The sequence below is a fragment of the Vanessa cardui genome, chromosome 11 (genome assembly GCF_905220365.1).
Source record: "Vanessa cardui chromosome 11, ilVanCard2.1, whole genome shotgun sequence".
In the NCBI taxonomy this organism is placed as follows: domain Eukaryota; kingdom Metazoa; phylum Arthropoda; class Insecta; order Lepidoptera; family Nymphalidae; genus Vanessa; species Vanessa cardui.
In genome coordinates, this window is record NC_061133.1 from 463,111 (window position 1) to 487,744 (window position 24,634).

At 33.5% G+C, this 24,634-nt stretch overlaps 1 protein-coding gene across 1 annotated transcript in view; it reads left to right on the forward strand.

Annotated features, from left to right (window-relative positions):
- Positions 1–24,634, forward strand: part of LOC124533569 — a 61,619-nt gene that overhangs the window by 10,573 nt on the left and 26,412 nt on the right. The window contains exons 2-3 of the mRNA XM_047108939.1: positions 16,261–16,355; positions 19,804–19,894. Of these exons, the coding sequence (XP_046964895.1) occupies positions 16,288–16,355; positions 19,804–19,894 (159 nt within the window). The 5' untranslated portion in view covers positions 16,261–16,287. The remainder of the gene's footprint in view (positions 1–16,260; positions 16,356–19,803; positions 19,895–24,634) is intronic.

Below are 24,634 nucleotides of genomic sequence, written 5' to 3' on the forward strand. Positions count from 1 at the left end.
TATCATTCGGTTTGGTAAATATTTATTCAGGTTTTTGATACGATAATTCTCTCTAAAAGTCAATTTACTTTCTCATGTTTATTTTATTAGCTGACTCCTTTTGTTTTACATATTCTGTAAAGCATGTGGTATATACTTGTATGTATATACCGCATACATGTACTATTTAGTACATGCGCACAAGCGTTAAGATAAATATAACAAACAAAAGCTCCTAAGTACTTTATACGATAGTCATGATAGATATTTATAACGGAAAAAGTCATATTGTAGTTTATACATCACCATACTTTGGTTAAAATTTAAAACAAACTATGGCGCAACGGGGCATAAGGAGTATCGTTTCGCCTAGGGCTTAAACGTAGGTACCGTGGGAGCTCTTCAACAATGGCTTGTTTCACGCTCAAGCGCTGCGGCCCTTGCCCTCCTGCACCTGCGCGCTGGTCACGCTTAGCTGCTTCGGACACTATAACCTGTGAATCTTAACCAGTATACTTCTTCAATTATTTAAGTAAAATATTATAACAAAGTATATATGACTCGACTTTAGGTGTTATATAAAAGGCGGCTATCGATGTGTTATTTTATAACATTGTGTTGCACAGGTCAAAATATGTCCAAATTCCAAAAGTGATTATACTTATTGAAAATAATTACCAATCAGATAGTCCGTAATTAAAACAATAAAAACACAGGTAAACTTATAATAGTTATCATAATATGTCTTAATTTTCCCAGTGAGCGTGATGAGGTAGTTCTTGATTGACAGGTGCAATATCTAAGACAAGCAATAACTCATAAGCCGATGAAGTGATCTGTCAACTTCACAGCTTGTCTTACAGGAATAATAGCCACCGTGTGCATTCTAGATAACAGATAGCCTTAACTTTATTACACCAGTTAATGTTATAAAGGGTTATAATTGCAGTTTCTTAGATAATATTTTGTATGGAAAAACATCGTTAATTATCGCAACTAATAAGTTATTTATCGCTAAAAGATTTTGATGTTAATTGCTGATTTAATCAACATCTCATTTATTGTACGGCTTCATAACAGTCGATCGTATATGTTATATCAAATATTATAAGTCTCCATTGAAATTCGGGTTGTGATGAAGATTAGTAGTTAGATGTAGGCAATATTGGGGTGAATACCTGGTGCCTTCTTTTCCTTACAAGCGTAACTGTCCAGAATCTAAACAAAGTCAGAGAAGGAAATGAACAGGCGTTAGGTGTTGTTTCATGGATTCCGCTATACGTAAGTGTAGAGTTGAGGTTACAACATTTTTTATGTTTTTTTTTTTGTTTTTAGTACATTGATATTGAACTTTATGAATATGTAAATGCATTACAACAAAGTTATTTAAGTTAAATATTGTAACGGTTTTTTTACTGTGAAATAATAGGCAGGTAACAAAATTATTCTTAATTTCGGTATAATACACTATAATTCCTTATTAGAACTTTCATAGTAGATAATATAAAGTGGTAATCATAAGAAATCAATAATTGATGGATTACCGATAGAAATCGATCCAAGCGATTACAACAAGCGTTTCGATTGATTATTGCACAAATAGAGGAGCTATTATGATAACTATGAATTAAAACTGTATTTGGATTGAAATATTGGCCTTGGCTTGTTACTGCCAGACGCTACAACTGTATTTCTATTGTATTTCTGCTATTTTCCTATTATCTTGCTAGAAAAACTCAACAGTCATGTGAAACTCTGCCCTGAGTGCACTGCAATGCTCACTAAAAGCAGCAAATCAGCCATGGTCTATGCGGGTCTTAAATCTAGATGGATTCAAAAGCTCCATAGCAAAATGTTTTTATCCGTCGTGATTTCATTTTAAGTAAAGCATCTTGTTTTAAAAATCATGTAAGAGGAATAGGAGCTCCTAATTTAAAGAAAAAACACGAGGTTTGTTCCCGTCGCAATGCGTGTGTCATTAGGATGTGCTTTATAACTCACTCTCAGAGCAATCAAAACGAACAAATTATAAAGGGCCTTAATATACATTATTCGACTTGTATGTATATGTTATTCGACTGTATTCTTAAAACGCAAATGACTTAGTGGTAATGATTAAGGAAATGACGTATATATTAATTATCTAAGTTAAGTCTGCACAATGATTTGATGCGGCACAGCATCTATTTAATAGTATTGTAGTATAATTGTCTAAAACAGTAATTAAGAGTATTTTTACAGAAATTTCCAGAAACACGAGTATTTATTAAATTTATGTATCTATATCCAAAATGAAAAAAACACTCAATTATTTTGTCAAAAATCGAACTTCGTTCAAGTTTAAAAATTTTCCTTCCGTGCTGTTAATTTGTCGGAATCGTTTTTTATTTTCTTCGAGTTAGGCCTCTTTTTTACGAACATAATGTTATATAATAAACATCTTTAAAAAGTATATTACTTCACCATAAATTTGAAAGCGGATAACAGATAATATAATAATATATTCATCGTTATCTTATGATCTACCTAACAAACCAAAGCTTGTAATTGCGGTCTTTTTAACTTAATGAATTATGCATTGACTTTGTGTCTAATTAAATTCCAGCAGACGCAGCTCGTGTATAAGGGGCTGTTTACATTTTGTCGTTCATATTTATACGTCTCAGGATACTGTTAGGCGTTAGCAAAGTTTTTGACCTTAGCAGATAGAGTTAGCTGCCAGTAGTTCGCTGTAGTCAGAAGAATGTAATAGCAGACTTATCTTCTAAAAAGTTGCCTCCGAGTTGATTCGCCATGCTCTTGAATTAGTCGATATAAATGAGACCAAATCATAGGCGACATATGCATGTTTCTTTACACTTAAAACTGCAACAACACTGCATGCATTTATGAGACATAATATAATCTCTACAAAGATCGAAAGCATGATTCTTGTATGGTTTTTGCCTGCTTATAAAAATGACATATCACGCTCTATGTAATGATATAGATGGGAAACTTTTAATTCGTATATAAAATTGTTTCCATGTCTCAGTGAAACTCTTATTTTTAATAAATAAAATAATAGAATTCATTTAAGGCAAAGGCAGGTTGTAGAATGCATTTACACTTGAAAGAAATATATCCTCAACAGTTTCTATTTTTGAAATTGGAATCAAAACTATTATTTATCCTTGGTGGTAGGCCTGACAGTTTATTATCATTATTATTGTCTTCCGGCTTGAAGGTTCAGTGAGCCAGTTTAATTACAGGCATAGGGCACATAGTACCTTAGTTTCGTTGCCGGCGCATTATCGATGTAAGGCATGTTTAATATATCTTACAGCGTTTATGTCTATGGAGGTAGGTGACCTTTGACCATCAGGTTATTATTATATCTGTTCACCATTCGCATTAAAAAAAATCTACTCTACTTACGTATCGGTGCTTTTATAGAGTAAAGACCAACAATTATTATATTTAACTGCATTATTTTCGTATTAATGCGAATAAGTATTTTTTTTAAATTTATAAGATAAACCGACGGTCACGCCTGTTTTTCGGTATCGACTAATGATACTTGGTTAGATAAATATGAAGCAACTCTCTTATCGAGTCATCTGAACACATCCGAATGGCTGCGAATAATTGTGTATTCTTCCGACGCGGGATCGCTCGCATGGCGGGCTATGATTATGTGAAAGAAAAAAGGAAATACAAAAAGTCAGTTCGACGCTTTGTCGGACCGGTTTCTGGCTCTGCCTTCATTTTGAGCCTTCCCAGTGAAATTGCTCAGTTACCCCGTTGTTTTGGATCACGATCAAACGATTCAGTCATGCGATACACATACTTTCTACACACAACAAGCATTTTATAAAACGAAGGAATGCACCGCCTCATTAGGGTATTCTTAATGATAATAAATTCCTTTGTAAAGTGCTGTTTTTTGTGACTTCAAATTGTTTGCTCCAAAGAGACCTGATTTTTAAGTGTGGCTAATATTATTACAGCGATTATAATCTTTATAATATATTTATGTTTAAAATATACAATTTAATGTAGTTAACGTATTCTGTTTCTATATAATGAGATCATCACTACCAACTTCAAATTTTAAAACGAATAAAAGTTTTAGTAATATTTTTATCAAATTATAGTAATTATACATACATTACAATTATGTTGCACCTATTATATGTTTGTAAGATATTCAGTTTATTTAAGTATACTTTATACAGATAGAGCCTAACGCTACATGAACAGTACTTATATACAGTAATCTTTAATGTTTAGTGTTGTAATGACAAGATTGCATGTGACCAAAAATGCGCACGATTAACCAGTGGTAGCTTTACATTTTATATGAGTCTGTAAAATTAAAATATGCTGTAATCTAGTTGATCAAAGTATATTTTGATTTACAGTAGTTGTTGTTCTACTCTTTTACTTTCCCAAGGCAAATAAAAAAACAATTCGCTGATTGAAACTTGAATTATACGCGTGCGAAGGCAGTTAATTAATTATTTAAAGTCTGTTATTTTAACTGGCAGAGTGAAGCCTATTAAGAAAGTCGTAAAATATATTATAAAGGTAGTAATAAAAACGGCATTCGCTTCGCGTTTCGTCGTAAATTAACACTTGATTAGACTCGAGAAACGCGGCGTGTGTCAATAAATCATAAGTTTGTAACGTCTAGATATTAATAATACATGTCCCCGATCGAGTGTTCACGTTGCGTACAGGAGCTGCTGGCGTTTGATTTACAGACACGGATACGATGAGGCAGTTTATTATAAAAAGAGCCCTTTGCGGGCAAGGGCGCTGTTTCTTATGACGTTCCTTTGATTTAACAAGACGGTCTTCCTTTTTCGGCCAATAGACGGATAGACATGGTAGGAAGATAGTTTTTTTCATGTTGTTACATTAAAAATTATTTTCATAATTTTAACTTTTTTTTATAATTATATAAAACGTCAAAAAAGTGTCAATGCGCTAAATTCCGTGCCATTGACCCATTTCCCACTTAATTTATGTCGGTGTTGCTAGTATAACGCTTCAACTTGGCATTTTCTAAAATTTTAATTAATAAAATAAATTACATTTATTTTAAAGGTGCATTCAAACAATTATTAAAATAAGATTTTAATCATCTAATTCGTTTGTTGAATTTTATTAGAGGTCATTTCACATCGTTTCAGATTAATTTAATAGCTGTCTTCCAGTTTAAAGATTAGTTCTTCGATGTAGGTGTCGGAGTCTAGTTATGATAAATTTACTTTGCCTCATATTTGGCTTTTCTTAATTTTAATAATTATTCCAAAATTATTTCCTTGATTTAATTATGGATATAATTCCTTTTTCATTAAGGGTATGTTGGTAGTGATACTGGTCACACTCGCTAACCTTTCAAAGGTTCGTGAACTTTCGATTTCGTTCTTTTTGAATTTTGGAACTATCGGCTTCGCACCGAATCCAAACTTTTAATTCGATATAGTGAATATATCGGTGAGTTGTCTTAATAGTTGAGTTTCTTAATTTGTGGTTGTTTAGTATTCAGTGCTTTAATAGCAGTTATCTTTTCAGAATTTATATTAACAATGAAGTTTTGAAGTTTGACAGAACTTTATATCATGTTTACCGACTCGTAAAAAATTGTAAGTCTTTATTCTTGTTTTTGATTAAATGCATTGGTTTGCAATTCGATAAGTCGTAGTCATGTGTAAATTGTGGTTTCCAGTGACCCTTTGAAATGGTTCTCCGGAGTTGGGATCGTCAATTTGTGTAAGCAGGACTTTGAACCTCCAGAAGGTAAATTCGTGCTTACATCTCTTGTTAAAGGTATTTATCATTTGCTTATTTGCTTAACTTATTGAACCTGTATATTTCGTATTACAGGAGGTTTTTTTTTTAATCGGATTTACCCACCACGTGGACTTCTTGAATGGAAATATTAAGAGTGAACAGCTCCAGGTTCCTGGTTGAGTGTGCCCAGATAGCGGCTGGTGCAACTCCAAGGACGGCAGGCCTGTTCCTTAAGCTGTTGTCGGTATCCACGTGTAGCTGGAAAATTTGGTGATGTACCCCCTTTTAATTATATTATAAATTTCGTTTACACCGGTCTGGCGAACGGTGTATTCTTTCAAACCACATCAACTAATTTAATCGTCAGTGGCGCCTAATTTTCAACCTTATATTGAATTGCATTGAATTACATTGAATTTTCAAGCTTGCCTTTTATCCCAAGTGACCCACGCTGAGTCTAGCTGGCATAATTTTTATATAATAGTCATTATAAGAAGTAACATAAGTAACTAGTAAATTAAGTAATGGGTTGTTTATAATACTATGTTACTGTGCATTAAAAATTTTATAACCGAATATTGTTTCTTTATACCCACACCACCAGAAAGGTAACAGTGGCGCCCAACGTGGGGCGTGACTTGGGATAGTCAGTATGTCTGTATTTGCTATATTGAAATAAGGCATTTGAAAATCAATGTTTAATATTGTTATTGTATAAATACTATTATAAAGATTTAACAAGTACTATTTTAATAATTATGTCCTTTATTATGTGTTTCAAATTAACTTTACATTTCATATTGCATTGGTAGTAAATTTTAAGTAAATTATCATACTGTGATATTACTTTAATTATATAATAATTATTACTTTAAGAAGATTAATTTAAATTATTGATGCAATTATATTTTAAACAGGTTTAGTATTAAGTGACTTACATATTATTATATTGTGAAGCCAGCTCGACTTAACTTTTTATTATCAGCATTTAATATGACAATTAATTTTACTTGCACTTTGGACTTTTGCACGTTTAATTTTATCTGAACTTTGATTCAAATTTATTTGTTTTTGAACCTTATTCATATTGTTTGTGTGGTTCTTTAGTATTGCAACTTTTAGGGTTCTGCAAATTTTTGTACTGGTTCAATACAATTTTTTTTACTGAACTTTTTTTCAAATAGTTTTTTTTAATTTTGTTTTATATCTATATAAAACCAGTTGTCACATTCATAGCTTACACTTAGAATATTTTTTTTTTGGGAATTTTTTTTTACATCATGGAAAGGCCTATAGCTTATCACTTACTTAGGAAGGATGAACTTATTTATGAAGTTGAGATAAGGGATGCTAAACCTAAAGGTTCAGTTGAAGAGTTGAGGATCCAGATTCGGGACTTAGTGAATTCAATTCCTGCTGATGAGATTTTAGAAACATCTTTGGATCCAGCCAGCGAGTTTGAAATTATTGATTCTAAACTGGATGAAGTCTTACTCACCTTGTCATCTAAGCCTCAATTTAAAAGTTTTAACCGGTTAAGAGCTATAGCACATCACCTTTTCCATCGATTTAGTAGGATTGAAGTGGATGTTAATTTATTTTATAAAAAGGAAGAATTGAATGTGAAACTTAAGGATTGTCTTTCGAAAGTGGATAGTTTGTTTCAATCTTTTAGGAAAACTTTTGAAGAAGCTGCTAACGATCAATCTACTGATCATTCACCTGCTTTGGTTAATCCTTTACCTATTTCTAAAATTTCTTGTTCGTCTGATAAGTCTATTGCTCGTTTAAATTTAAAATTTAATGGCAAATCATGTGTCCGTTTCTTTATTCTTAGGCTTGAAGAACTTTGTCTAGCTCGAGGTATTTCTGATGACATTTTATTTCAGTCAGCTGTTGAACTTTTTTCGGATGAAGTTTTAACATGGTACCGGAGTGTTCGTTCGGAAGTCACAGACTGGCAGAGTTTAAAGAAGAGGCTGATTGAAGATTTTTCACCTTTGGACTATGATGAGCAGCTGTTATCTGAGATTCGTCGTCGAACGCAGGGTCAGTCAGAATCTTGTTTAATTTTTATTGCGGTCATGATTAATTATTTTTCGAGACTTTCATATTCACTGCCAGAAAGGGCTAAATTAATGATTATACGTAAAAACCTACGTCCGTGTTTTACGCAAGCGCTAGCGCTGGAGAATATTGATAACTTGCAGCAACTTCGGGATAAATGTAAAATTTTAGAATTTACTTTTAAACAAGTAAAAGAGTTTAGGGATCCACCAAATATTGATGCTGATATTTTAGCTCCTGATTTAGGTTTCAAATATAGTAAATCTTTTAAAGTCGAGATGATACACGGCAAGAGTAAACCTGGTTTGTTTTGTTTTCGTTGTAGGGTTAAGGGACATGATTTGGGTACTTGTAAGTCTAAGGATATTGTCTGTTTTCGTTGTGGTACTAAGGGCATCACCGTTAAGTCCTGTCTTAATTGTAAATCTGCTGATCCATAAAACGGATAAGCCTTCCGTCAAATCGTTCCGCTAACTTTGATCCTGACGATTGGCGGAAGTATTTAAAACGAATCTCACTTTTCTTTACTCATAGTGTAGCGGCTATGTAGCGTCCTCCGGATGACATTCGTCCTTATTTGTCGGTTTCTATTTTTGATGAACAGTTTTGTGGTTTATTAGATTCCGGTTCATCTATATCTATCTTAGGGTCAAATTTAGGTCAATATTTTGTCGGTCAGGGTGTCCAGATGTATGACACATCTGATATTTCTTATATAGCTACGGCTAATGATGCACGATCCCGTGTGTCAGGTTATTTATTTTTACCGATTACGCTGTAGTCTAAGACTAAAGTAATCAAATTTTATGTTGTCCCTAGTGTGACAACACCCTTAATTTTTGGGGTTAATTTTTGGCGTAGGTTTGGTTTAGCACCAAACTTATTTTTTTTTTGATGTAAGCTTTGATTCATCCGAAACGAATGTAGTTTCGGCAGTGAAGTTCTTACATCCCCTTACATCCCCTTGAGGATTTATCTTCTTCGCAAAGCGTAATTGCGAAGGAGGTGTTTGGTAAGTTTGAGGGGTTTCCTTCGAAAGGAAGGGTTTAGGTCGAACGGATGTTATAACACATTCGATCGATTCGGGTGCTACGGCACCCATTAAGCAACGTTAATATTGCTTGTCTCCTGAACGTCCGGACAGTAGAGAGGAGAGGTGTGAAACATCAGTCCTGACAGTTGGTTTATTAAGGTATGATAGTGTCGTTAGGTATTGCAAAGTGTGAACGTCCGGACAGCAGAGAGGAGAGGGGTGTAACATCAGTCCTGACAGTGGGTTTATTAAGGTATGATAGTGTCGTTAGGTATTGCAATGTGTGAACGTCCGGACAGCAGAGAGGAGAGGTATGAAACATCAGTCCTGACAGTTGGTTTATTATGGTATGGATAGCATTGTCTTTAGGTTCCGTTTGCGTTCGTTAGGCATCCTTTTATCCCATTTCCTCATCCTATTATCCTTATGGAGCGGTTGGTAACTCCTTAAATAAGCCCTAATACTCAGAGCGGATTGTAACTCTGTAAAAATAAGCCTTACGACTCAGAGCGGATTGTAACTCTGTAAAAATAAGCCTTACGACTCAGAGCGGTTTGTGACTCTGTAAAAATAAGCCTTAAAACTGTTCCTTCACGTTTGGTGACCGTCCAGTATCAACTTTATGATGGTGTTGTATCTGTTTGGCATCCTTTATTCCTTTTCCTCACCCTAAAATCCTTATGGAGCGGTTGGTAACTCCTTAAATAAGCCTTAATACTCAGAGCGGATTGTAACTCTGTAAAAATAAGCCTTACGACTCAGAGCGGTTTGTGACTCTGTAAAAATAAGCCTTAATACTATTCCTTGACATTTTGTCACCTTCCAGTGTCCACTTCTGTGTTGGCGTGGCATCTGTTTGGTTTCCTAATATTCCTTTCCCATCCCATATTACCTAACAAGTGTTGTTGTTCGTCTGGTCAGTAGAGAGTCTTATGTGTGAGTACCATCAGTCCTGACGGTTGGTTTTATTAAGGTTTGTTATGTCTGTTGGTTGGTACATTTTTTTTGTATAGTGTGTTATGGTTAAGACTGTTAACTTCTCGTGGGTTCGAATAGTTAATTAGTTATATTGTCTTCGCGAATTTTGGTGTCGTGATACTATTTTATAGAGGATATTCTCTATTTAGTGGCATAGACTACTAGTAAAATTTTTTTTAAGAATGCTTATGAGAAGCATTATTTTTATATTATCTGTGTTAGGGCCGATATTAGTTTTGTTCATGCGCCTCGTATTGCATGCAACGAAGCTTTTGTTGAGCTTAAGCTTTGGTGGAGTTTGTCCTGCACATACTGTGGGAGCTCTGTTTGTTTTATTTGGTTGTAGCCGAATAAATGAGTTGTGGTGAGTAGTAGTTTTCTTAAGTTGGATTTTCCACTTTTTTGTCATTTTATATTTCACATTTGAAATGTTATTAAAATTAATTATTTGTGTGGTTCGAGGTTCTGAGCTGGAGGGCCAGCTCGAATTTTTCTCGTTTACCCTCGCAAAATTCTTCCGGGAGGGGAGGTACTGTTACATTAAAAATTATTTTCATAATTTTAACTTTTTTTTATAATTATATAAAACGTCAAAAAAGTGTCAATGCGCTAAATTCCGTGCCATTGACCCATTTCCCACTTAATTTATGTCGGTGTTGCTAGTATAACGCTTCAACTTGGCATTTTCTAAAATTTTAATTAATAAAATAAATTACATTTATTTTAAAGGTGCATTCAAACAATTATTAAAATAAGATTTTAATCATCTAATTCGTTTGTTGAATTTTATTAGAGGTCATTTCACATCGTTTCAGATTAATTTAATAGCTGTCTTCCAGTTTAAAGATTAGTTCTTCGATGTAGGTGTCGGAGTCTAGTTATGATAAATTTACTTTGCCTCATATTTGGCTTTTCTTAATTTTAATAATTATTCCAAAATTATTTCCTTGATTTAATTATGGATATAATTCCTTTTTCATTAAGGGTATGTTGGTAGTGATACTGGTCACACTCGCTAACCTTTCAAAGGTTCGTGAACTTTCGATTTCGTTCTTTTTGAATTTTGGAACTATCGGCTTCGCACCGAATCCAAACTTTTAATTCGATATAGTGAATATATCGGTGAGTTGTCTTAATAGTTGAGTTTCTTAATTTGTGGTTGTTTAGTATTCAGTGCTTTAATAGCAGTTATCTTTTCAGAATTTATATTAACAATGAAGTTTTGAAGTTTGACAGAACTTTATATCATGTTTACCGACTCGTAAAAAATTGTAAGTCTTTATTCTTGTTTTTGATTAAATGCATTGGTTTGCAATTCGATAAGTCGTAGTCATGTGTAAATTGTGGTTTCCAGTGACCCTTTGAAATGGTTCTCCGGAGTTGGGATCGTCAATTTGTGTAAGCAGGACTTTGAACCTCCAGAAGGTAAATTCGTGCTTACATCTCTTGTTAAAGGTATTTATCATTTGCTTATTTGCTTAACTTATTGAACCTGTATATTTCGTATTACAGGAGGTTTTTTTTTTAATCGGATTTACCCACCACGTGGACTTCTTGAATGGAAATATTAAGAGTGAACAGCTCCAGGTTCCTGGTTGAGTGTGCCCAGATAGCGGCTGGTGCAACTCCAAGGACGGCAGGCCTGTTCCTTAAGCTGTTGTCGGTATCCACGTGTAGCTGGAAAATTTGGTGATGTACCCCCTTTTAATTATATTATAAATTTCGTTTACACCGGTCTGGCGAACGGTGTATTCTTTCAAACCACATCAACTAATTTAATCGTCAGTGGCGCCTAATTTTCAACCTTATATTGAATTGCATTGAATTACATTGAATTTTCAAGCTTGCCTTTTATCCCAAGTGACCCACGCTGAGTCTAGCTGGCATAATTTTTATATAATAGTCATTATAAGAAGTAACATAAGTAACTAGTAAATTAAGTAATGGGTTGTTTATAATACTATGTTACTGTGCATTAAAAATTTTATAACCGAATATTGTTTCTTTATACCCACACCACCAGAAAGGTAACAATGTATTACAGAGTTTTAACTGCCTCGCTTGTCTCGTGGCTGGCTTATAGGGTTGCAGGCAACGAGGACCTTGATTAAATCTGGATCAGGCCAATTCTCGCATGTAGCCCCGAAAGTGCCTCTATGTTTTCACGTCGTATCGTAATGACAGAATTATGAGAGTAAGAGAATAGATAGCTTTATGTCATATCGGTCAATACAATGGGACCACGTGATGGTAAGTGATCACTACTTTCCTTACACATTGGTTATACTTTCAAGATATATTAATCATTCCTCTTATATCTCTCGTTTTTGTAAATCCACTGGCTCATTTACCTTACAGACTGGAATACAAAAACACAATAATTGATTAATGGGTGGTAGCAGGGCTTACACGACAAATTCTAACACCTCCACCGACAAATCGCCATCACAGTCTTTTATTTTATATTTTGTTAATATACTTAATAGATATTATATAAAGAGCTTTCATTTTATCCTTCTTAATTCAATTTTCAAGTCATTATTTCAAATGTATCTTATAAAATGGCATTGAGATTTTATTAAATGATGGATTTTCGAGTTTTTAAAGAAAAACAAATACAAAGTGAAGTCGTATCATTTTAGTGTTATTTAATAGTTCACCGAGGTCTTTCGCGCTCCATCCCAGGCGTATTAGTTAACGGAAAGTGTGGTTTGGCGCTCACTGTATATGCTAATGGGCTACGAGGCCTTACGCCATTGTGTGAAATATCTTAACTTCCCTTTATAAACCCTTCACCGTTCTTTTTCTGCTGTCTATTATTGTACGCCAAAATAAACGTTTGACATATTTAGTTCTATAGTACACTGATAAACTACAAAAGAGCCAAGGTCTCTTACTAAATGTGAATCTTAATGGATGATTAAGGTTTTAATGGTGTTTAATGGATCGGTAATGGAGAACATCGTGAGGAAACCTACACACGTCGAATGAAAACCAACCATATATCCATCACCCCGCGTTGGAGAAACGTGATGAACTAATAGTCAAAATAGCCCAACTGTGTGAAATTTACAGACCTTTACTTATTTTTAACAATTCAGGTATATTGTTATATTTTTTTCTTTCTAAAAATCGGTGCATCTAACAGTAATGCCTCATGTGATGCGGTTTCTAAACTTGTTTGTACACTTAATTTAAATACCGAATATTTATGAATATCGAACGTAAGTTAGTTAATTTGTATGAAAACGCCAACTCTCTATTGGATATCGAGATCGATAGATAAATTTAATTAAGATATAGAGAAATTTTCATTAATTTTATATTTGCACTTTATTTTTACATAAAATTTGCTTTTTGAATAACAACCGTACAATATAATCGAAGTAATTAGTTAGCAGAGAGCGAGGAGGCGATAGTGACGTCTGAGATGAACGTGTGATGTGCAAGCGGTTCGGACAGAAGGGACGCCTTCACGCAGACAGCTGTTGGACGGCTGACGTCGCCTATCCGATAAGCGCGACTCTAATGGACAACGTTAATGGGCGACACAAGTGATAGAACACTTTTTGAAGATGTCTGCTTCAGTATTATTAATATACCATTTTCACTTGAGTGATATAAGATGGTCGGGTGCTTAAAACAAGTGAATTTGTCTAAAAGGTGCTTTTCAAACTCATACCGTGACGATTACTCCATGGTGAAAATAGAAAATACTGTCAAATGTAATCCCGCCTGGAATTACCTCCAAACCTCGAGAGTAGACGAGGGTTTGCGTAGCACTGGGACATTGGCTTTAAATATGCATCTCGCAATTTAAACATTTAAATAAGAATAAAATTGTAGCCCCTAGTTTCCGTTTGCATACGGTAAAAAAAACATTTTTGGGCGATGGTATATATATATAATAAGTTACCGGCAAATGTAATTATCATATTATTCATTAAAAGAGCACTTTTTGGAAAGAAACTCCTGGAGTTAGGTTCGGGTTCCATCATGGAACACTAATTACTGTAAATAACAGCATTGTAAATTTGTTTTTTTGAAAAGAGCAACTATGCGAGTTTCTTGCCGTTTCTTCTCGCTAGAAGATGCTTTCCGAAACGGTGGTAGTATTTAATTATTGACGATTCAAAAACGCTTCATTGTGAAGTTTACTTGAATAAAATTGATTTGATTGGATAAACTTGCTGCATCATATATTCGTATTTTAAGTTTTGAGTATTTCTTAATTGATTTACAAAGTGTTAATGTTTGTGACAGATTATTTCAGTTAATATAGAAAGAGGGCTGTGAGGTAGCAAGTAAAAGAACTACACATAATATTTTAATAAAGTAAATATATTTTGTAACTTTGTACAACCAGTTAATGAAACGCTAGAAAATTATTTGACTATAAATGTCTAATAAAATCTATTTGACTAAAAAAGCGTCGATATTAATGTAAATTTTTTTCACTTCATTATGAGTAGGGTACACGACACACGTGACGTTAATCCACTAAACAATCCATACAAAACCGATGCATAGGAGATGTTATCGGTTTTTATTACGTTGACGTTTTTAACTCTTCTTGCCTACTGTTATAAATATTATTATCAAAGATTGAATGCAGTCAAAGATACGTGTGATTTATACAATAGAGCTCTCTATCTCAAAATCAGTGCACTCAATGATTTGCGGATTTCGACGAGGTATTGTGTAATGTCTGGTATCGCGGCTGCCGTTAGCTGCGTCGGCGCAGGCACGCGTGCATCGTGCAATTTGTGAGCCGTGACCGTGAGCCGCTCCATGGTTTTATCACAACGGCACTAGATCATAGCATCTGCGAGACCTGAGTCTTCAGTAATTACAATGCTCGTGTCATTAAGTCTCGAATCTAGACGAGATAAATTTATCATTGTAACGAATGTAGTATTACGGCGAAGTCTTTACTATGTTTAGGTAAAGTTGGATACTTATAAAGTCATAAAAATGGTCCATCATTTAAAATCACGTAAAAATCCAGGGTCTAAGCCTTGTTTGTTATAACCCAGAAATGTACGATTGTTCAGTATACAAAATAGGTAGATAAGATATGGGTATCTTGTTAATTTCGTTTTAAATAAAGCCCTTTTAATTTAAATACTCTTATTCAATTAATACTTGTGTAGCCGAGTGTAGGCTTCGACCGCAATAAATATCGAATCGAATCGGCGATGTAGTAATTACTACACAACCACGAGATGATGGTTCCCTGCGATAGCTATTTAATCATTTATTTATATTGTTAAGCAAAGCGTTGAGAATTTATAATAAAATATTATACTGTGATGTCTGTGATATTTATGAACGAAGCGATTATTTAGAAACTAAATGGAACAGATGCACATTTACATAACAAGGAATACTGAAGTTATGCAGACGATATTAAAATTATACATTTATTATGATGTCGCTTAGAAATTTCTAGAAAAGTAGAGAGGTGCTTGAATCGGTGCAAAAAATATATGAATACCGTTTATAGGTACATGATACTGGTATACAACTTGCAACACTGACCGGTGGTCGAACAGGATGAAATTTTAGACATAAATTCTTTATGAAATGTCATCTACGTAACTTAAGGAATTCTAAGAGTTTTTTTAATTAATATCCTCTTTAATCTTAAGCAGGCGGGGGATGAATGTATATAGCTGCGGATATCTGTCATTACTGATGTTTGAAATATGAAAGCCTTTAGCCTTATATTTATAGTTTAAATACATATTTTAAAAATTATTAGAAAATTAAGCATCCAAGAGGATGAAATTTGGAATTCAATCTTGTATGAGAGTTCGTCATTACTTAAATTCAAAGCATGTAAATCCGTGTTTAGACTTATTTTTAGCAAAAGATTAACTATATTTATATGAATATACATTCGCTACTTAAACCAGCCACTTAAGAACATAACCGTACTGCTGAAGTTTAATTTAATTGTCTTTAGTTCTTGCTTACATATTCAAAAACAAATAACATTTTTATCTTTACATATTCGATCGAGATAAAAGTACGTTGCAATATTTAATTTCTCAACGACCGAGCGAGGTGTTGATGCAGAACAAACCAAGTCACTTTCGTATTGATTATATTCATTAGTTCAACCTTAACACTGTTAATTTCTTTTTCTATGACTCCAAACAAAGAGTAAGATCACATTGTAATAAATGCCATATGATAAAATGCCAATCGATACACCAAACATCGTAAAAGCATTTTTTTTAGATGACATCTTATTTTCTTATAACTTTAATGATGCGTCATGTATTTTGCTCGCAGTGACGAATATTTGAAAGTGAAACGTATATGTACACAATAAACGATCTATAATTCTTGACTGTAATTTAATTATCAATAATAATATGTTCCGCTTGCTTAATAAGTATGTTCTGTTGATGCAGGTCCCATGTGCGCGTGCGCAGAACATCATGTCCGCCGTGATGAGCACGCTTTCCATGATCAGCGGTGGACGACGCGCGCACCGCAAACTCGCCAGGTAATATTCTAATTATCACTCTATTAAACTGCATTCAATTGCTAGACGGAAAACCGCCTCTACTTCGCACGGGTTCTACTTATTAATAGAAAAAATTATGTGATATTAATATAATATAGTGTATTGTAAATTGTCATTATAAAAAAGAAAAAAAATAGATTTCGCTGTTTACAGTTTCAGTTTGTCTGAGGTATTATATTCCGAACCGGTGGTAGATTTTCGACAATCAATAAGAAAGTGTAAACACTTCCATTTTGAATAAAGGTTTTTGGCTTTGACTTTGATTTGATTATTGAGATTCAGGAATAAAGCAGTTTTCTTCCAGTAAATATTTTAGAATTGGATCATTACTTTCGGAGTTTACCCCCTAAGTACATACATCCGAAAATATTACCACTTTATAATTAGTTTAATATATATAAGATTATATTTTAGTATACTTTTAGTATCCTTTTTATAACGTTCCATATGTATGGTTAATCATTTATTTCGTTGAAAGTAAAACAGTAGGTAATCGAGTGTGATGGGCAAGTAAAGACATTATCCTCTACACCTCGAGAGGAAACTAAGTAATTTATGTCTGGATGTTTTTGCTCGAAGGCAGTGTCGCTGCGATGTATTCCTGGCGGAGATCCCATCTGGTAGGCATCAACTTATTAGTTGTCTAAAGATAACGAGGCGACGCAACCGAGCATTATTGAGATTGAATCAATCAACAATTAACCAATAATAACATAACTCGATAATAATTGACAGGTTGCTAATTCCATTTTCTTTTGTGATTACTAACAAAAATTTGAAAATTATTATAGCGGCGGACGAATCCCGTCAAAGGCCCGGGGCGGCAAACTTGAATGAGCCCCAGTATTGTATAAAATGTATTTTTACAAGCCTCACATTCAGATTAAATTTGTGTGATTAAATGTTTATGTTTACTTATTATAAATATATACTTATATATATTAACATACATAATGTTTATGTATAACAAGCCCAGATGACTGTAGAGTTTAGAAGTGTTATGATGTTCATGAAATTATGTATATAGGTTTTAAGTACATTTTTAATTTTTTGTTTAGGATTTGATCAGGAGATTGTCTTTGTTATTTACCTGATATAATATGTAGAACTAAATATGACGTATATTTGCAAGTCAATCAACTAAACATAACGTATTTTATCGATGAGGTTTTTTTTATACCAACTGGTTTCTGACAATCAAATTATATTGATTGATTATCTCCAATTTGATTTCTCAAGAAAAAACGAGAACATTATGGGTGTTCTGAGGTGGAATGTTAATATGCGTGGAATTACTTCAATAATATCGTGCGTAGGCGGACGCACATTGACCGCCACCTCTGAGGAAAGCAGATTTTGTATATTTATTGAAAGATACTACTCGTACAAGTTGGACTTTTTATACTTAGGCTTGTGTCTATCGTATGATGGCCCTTTTAAAAGTCATTACATGTCAGCGATAAGAACTAGTTTGCCTTTGGCTGCTTACCACTACCTATCTAGACAAGAAATAGAAACCACTACCACGTTGAGTTACGGTGACATCGATCTAGTAGTATCTGACTAACGTTCCGACAAAACATATTTAGTTTTGATGATAACCAGAATGATCCTACAGTAATTTTATAATAAAATACTTCGAATAACAGTATCGATCAGTTTTAAATGTGATCAGTTTTAAATGTGATCTGTTTTATAGTCGCGATCATAAATAATATTACTATTTGCATAAATGCATTTCCCAATTGTATATACAAACTTTCATACCTCTGATAAACGAAATCAAAATCGTAATGTACTTTATTCAAGTAGGCTTTTACTTTTGAATGCTCTTTTAACAACGGTTTTAAGTGAAAATACCACACCTGTAATGAGTTTGTACCTGACACTTTGTCTACCCTCGTTCGTCTCATGTCTTTAATAAGGTTAACTTACAAAATAGCTCCGAATTTATAAGTAATAGACACAAGGTATCATTTATTGTGCCGATCCAACGGCCTCAGTACCTTTACTTTAACTACTTAAGTGTTATAACTAACTAACTGTAATAAAACTGATAAGTTAAGTAGTTACTGTTTTTTTTAAACCTGTATTTGACAAAAATTTAAATAAACGATTAAGATAATTATTCAAAGAACGCCTTATCTCGTGAAGTAGGTAAGCTATTTAAATAATAAATGACCGTTTACCTTTTTTTATAATTAGGTAATACAAGTAAATTAAGACCTTATTACATCTGCTAATCTCCCCTCTAATTCCGTATTTATTTTTTACTAGGGGCGGATGCAAGCCCAAGGGGTGATCTTACCGTCGTTATTTAATTAACGAATTTATTTAATTCGTCGAACCATCAGCTCAATTGTAATCCACGGGGAATAAATATTAATTTAGATTAATATAAAAAATTGAACAGATTTTATCAACTGCGACTTTGCAAAGTCAATAAATCCTTCTTGGGGCAAGGTATCCAGTTCTATAATAAAATACCGTAGACATTTTTAACTTTGCCGTTTCGTAAATTCAAATAGTTTATAAAAAATCCATTGGTAAAAAAGGTATATTATTCGATACAAGATTTTATAGATGATAAAAAGCCTGGAGTTAATACCCGTTGACTTCCAAGGAGGATATATTAATTTAAATGATTGTATTTAACTAACTTTGTATTTTTTAAATGTTGATAAAGTGTAACTACTGATTTTCTTGCCGTTTCTTCTCGGTAGAATCTACTTTCCGAACTGGTGGTAGCTTCACTTAATTGTAAAATAACGATTCAAAAGTGCTGGTAAAAGCCTACTTGAGTAAAGTTTATTTTGATTTTGAATTCTTACTCATTTTTAAACATACTCTTATTTGTCTTATAGTGTGATAATAAAGTTTTCTAATAAAGGTAGAAAGAAGATATACTTAGCACCTCATTGACCAACAAATAATAAAATCTAGTGCAGTTGTGCAAAAGTAACTGAGCCAGTGTTTCAAGGTTCCATGTCGAGGTGATGTTGGTGTTGAGTCAACGTGACTTCACAAGAGCAGACTTGTCATGGACCATCGCGCCGCTGCGATCTGTGTGGAATTTGAGAGAAATTTAACAAATACCGTCACAAAATCAAGTGTCGAAAACAATACTATGCGTTTCGTATTATTCAAGGTCACTTCGATATTGAAAGTAATATAATGAATGTTTATGTGATATAATTCGTATTAGTAAGATAGAGGACTGATATTGCTAGGTGGATGAAGTTCCAATGTGGCGTTGCATTCATATAAACGACAAACAGTGCATACCAACAACTACAAATATCAGCAGCCTATAATTATTTGGTTGCGAGGGATCTCATATAAGCTCATAAGATCTGAACAGCGAAGAGAGTGAGTTCTAGTCTTTAAGCGTAATGATATTCTTACAAGAGACGCTTGTGTTTTGCAGCTCCCGTAAGTCGGGGCAGTTCTCCGACGCGGGCGAGGAGCGCAGTCGCAGCCAACATGATCTCAACAAACAGCAGCGATCCGCTTCACTCGTGAGTATTATAGTATTATTTTTCTCTTGAACTTATCGCTTTTATAGTATAGTTTATTTGTCAAAAAAAATGTTTTACGGTCAGACCAAAATGTTTCTTGGAAATACTTTTGCTGGCGGGTCAGCATATCGCAATCACGGTTCAGATTTACGGTTTAAGAAACAACATATTTGTCTGATTTCCGGCAGACATGAAAAGACCCATTGAATCCGAACCCGTGGATGTTTAAAACTAAACAGGGATATACATTTAATAATAATACAGACGTATTATTATTAAATGTATATCACGGTTATTATATTATATAAAAGAGACTGAAAATATATAAAAACTTATTAGAAGTTCCGGCCTCGCCAATCTGCGGCTGTAATAAACTGTCGAGTTTTATTGTATGATAATTTTTACGTAAAAACCTTCTCTGAAAAACACTGAATATAGTAGTAAAATTTTCATGTCGAAATATGCAGCGAATTTTGCATGATTAGCTACAATAGCCATATATTTATAGATTATATACATATTTCACTAACATGTTTTCAACGGTCGAATATTAGTATTATCGATATTTAAACGTTTGAGTATCTTCGCAAATATTATATATTTCACGTATATTATAGAATTCCGTCACATAAATAGATAATAAATAGATTTCCGTCACATTGCTGAGACGTGTCGATAGTTATACGACTCTTATTTCATCAATTATGTGTAAAATTTATTAAGCTCGTATGTTAGTTTATGACACGATGTCGCCTCGAAGCTAAAATATAAACGGTTATCTATTTCAATACATTAGAAGCCGCCGGCGAAAACTAGTTAGTTTTACGAAGGCAGGCACAGTGTTACAAAGCGAAGCTCGTTAAATCATACTGGACTTACATTGTACGGGTGAAGAATTTTACATTCATTTTATAACTCAATAAATAGTAAAAAGCACGTATCTGCTTCTAAAAATATAATGTGTATTCATCTAAAAAAACAATATTGAGTTCCTCTAAGTTTTGATCAACATTACTACTTCTTCTTCCTATGAGGAGAAGGTTCGGAGAATATTCCACCAAGCTGCTCCAATGCCAATTGGTGACTACACATGTGGCAGAATTTCGTTGAAATTAGACACATACAGGTTTCCTCACGATGTTTTCCTTCACTGAGGAGCACGAGATGAATCGTAATCACAAATTAATTAATTACTTACTAAACTTTACTGAGTTTGAACCCGCAATCATCGGTATAAATTCACGCGTTCAAACCACTGGGCCATCAAGCCTCTTCAAGTTTATTGACTTGGACGTTTGTATTACACAATCATTAACGAAATCCTGACTCTAGTTACCCCACAGCCACCGCGTCCATTATCCTCTTTTCGTCGTTGCGTTCAAGTAATAAAAATAAACAAGTGCCTGTCAGGTATTGTACACAGGCCACGTACGGCCGTACACGCGCTGTTGACACACGACACGAACAACCGTATCCTTTGTAATATGAACCCCGCGGATAAAACAAAGAACACATGAAAATTGTTATGAAATTAAAATACTCGAATTCATTGTGATTTATGTATTCATTACGAGTCTTGCGCACAGCTTTGTTCGTCGGACCGCGATTTCCATAGCCTTTTTGACTGTGCTTATTAAACCCCTCTTGCCGACTGAATCCCGAATCCATTATTGAAGCTTGGTTACGATATTCAAAAAACGATTCGTTTTGCTCGGACAGAGCTATTTAATTGACGTTTAGATTTTTTATTATTATATAGTACGACACAACTTAGATATACATATACAATTGCTAAATTCTATAAAACTGACTACTGCTGCTGATGCTACATCTAAGTTGTATCGTAGTATATTTAGTATAGTAACCTTACTATTAATTTTTCGTATCCATTTGTACTACTTGTTACTCCGTAAGTATTATGTCAACAGTGGCTTCGTAAGTAATTCCATAACTCAGACTCTGATTTCTACAGCATCAAGTCTATTAAATGTATCTTTAGTACAGCACGGTAGTGAGGCAACTGTAGATACAATGTCATGAACCCACTGTACGTTGAACTGTTATAGGTAACTAGGTATTTATTGAACTTAAACTGAACCAGTAGACTGTGGAACGTACAGGAGATTTTAAAGAAAAAAATTAAAGATTAATATAAAGACAATAGCTTCCAAATGTCTATTTACAAATATTTACACTTGTGACGTCAGAACTTATAAAAATTATAGTTTGTAAATTGTTTAATTTTTAATTTTTAAACAATTTACAAACTATAATTTTTATAAGTTCTGACGTCACAAGTGTAAATATTTGTATATAACATAAACATTGCATAATAATTTTAATGAGATATTTCTATAAGCAAATGTTGTAACACAATAAATTTCAAGTCAAACGATGTATCCGCCTGTACTGTTAATATTGAATATAACTGCACGTCCCACGTTCGTTTCTCATACGCTTATTCAAATGTCTTGTAATATCTCCAAAATTACAGGGTACTAATTGTTTAGTGTAAACTGCAAATACATTATGTGAGAAAAAAATAGGTGTTAATTATCTTACAAGTTTTTTATACATTAGTATTATACCTTGTCTATTAAAAATAGGTAAATACCATTTTAGATATTTAAGTTTTTATCTCTTTAAGTGACATTAAACAAAGTCTTTGGTTTTTATTTTAAAATATGATGACATTTTATTCAAAAAACGTAACGTAACTTACTTACTTACTTGCCTAGACTTGCTTTAAACTTAAGCATATGATATACATCAAAATAATGTACAAAGATTGTATGCATTAAAAAGGCCTACCTATAGAAACGTCAAATTAAAATCTCAGAGGAAAACACATTGCTATTGCAAAACATTGCATCAAATACATATATATGTCATTATATGAATAATATTTAATCTATAAAGTAATCATTTTATAAACATATATGATCCAAAAGATCCTGATTGTGTATCCTGATTTTAATTAAAGTTTGTTATACCACATCATTAATTACAACTTCAGTGAGGCAATACTGTTATAATAAATATGGGAACCGAGAACTCGTACACACGATCTCAAAATAATTTATTTCAATGCAATTCTAAATACAATGGATTTTAGGAACCTTCCTAAGTTTCCGTGTCTGTGGAGTCGACGCCCACTGTACGCGCAAACAATTGTGTGTAGTCAGTCATCACAAAGTTTTTTTATAATCTGAGAAATGCCGTAATTACAGATACAGTAAACGTTACGACGTGATTTCCACGCCTACTTGACGCCTGCTAATAGCAAATAAAAACGAAAACATTACTGTGAACGGCCAATTAAGTACTCGAACTCGTTGCACTCCGAGGTTCAAGACCAAAACTTAGAACAAAAGAATTATTTTACTATAACTAACAAAATCTCTGGTTTTGGTAAATCGGTAATATGCTTATTAGTTTTTTTAATGTTTTCATGTTATATGTGAAATAACATAACAGTTTTACAACTCTTGAAGTAGGTAGCATATCTTGGCTATACTGAGATAGTATTTAAATTTATTCCTAATGTTACTGTTCAATACTTCATAATAACAAAGGATGCCGCGCGCCCACGACCCGTCGTGCCCAGGCTAACATAGCTGGTACCAAAGAGACGCCGATTGCCGACTAAACAAGAACTCTAAAGTGGCATACGAACAAGAGTGGAATCAACATTTTGTAACACAAGCTACTCGTTTTATATTTTTACCGAAGTTAATCATCTTACATAGCTTATTATAAAGTATATTTTCTGGAATATTTCGCATTAGTCATGCAAGTCACATTTAAGGCAAAAATATCGTTTGCAATAAAACAAGCGAAAACAATCGTAAAATAGATTGCAAGGTAATCAAATTGGTCACGTGCTTTCAAAATGCCAAAAATACAATAATATGATACTAATATTAAGATTTGTTATACTTCCGCCCACAGCTACGTCCGCGTAGTAGCTCTTGCTGTTAGCCAGAGTATAAATATCCTTTTACTCATTACTGATTTTACCGCAGTACTAATATTGTTTTCATTTGAATGGTGAGTGAGCCAGTGTAACAACACAATGGCGGTATAATTCATTGTTAATATATCTTTCTCGTCAATGGCCGTACTGTATAAAAAACTATTCCAAATTTCAGTTTCAATTTGCTAGATAGAATAACAATAATACATTCCTCCATCCATCCTCACCAATAGTCGCTTGTGCAATGTTTGTAACATTATGTATAATGTGTATACTTATATCGTTCTTGTGTTATTGTCCGTGGTTTCATGACCATGACTTAAGTCATTTCCAATATATAATTAGTATCCGTTTCCTAAATTACGTAGGCTGACAGTGCACCTTACCATGTCGACTGTGCTGGTTGCAAAATAAACCATAGTGTTTCTAAGTAGGTACGTATCGTTTTATTACCGAACATAAAGCTAGAGACAAATTATATAGAAAGACATAAAATGCATCTATATATACAATTGCTTTTGTTATTTTATCTACATATATATCATTTGTATTTTGTGACATCGTTTAAAGGTTTAGTTGTCATGTGTTAGCTAATAAAAGTAATCTCTGTCCTTCCTTGGAATTGAAATTTGTTTCAAACCAAATTTCATCAAATTCGTTAAGTTATTTAGCAACAAAAGAGCGTCAGACAGACAGATTTACTTTCTCATTTATAACATAAGTATAGAATAAAATAATATAGATTAACGAGATGAGTAAATTTA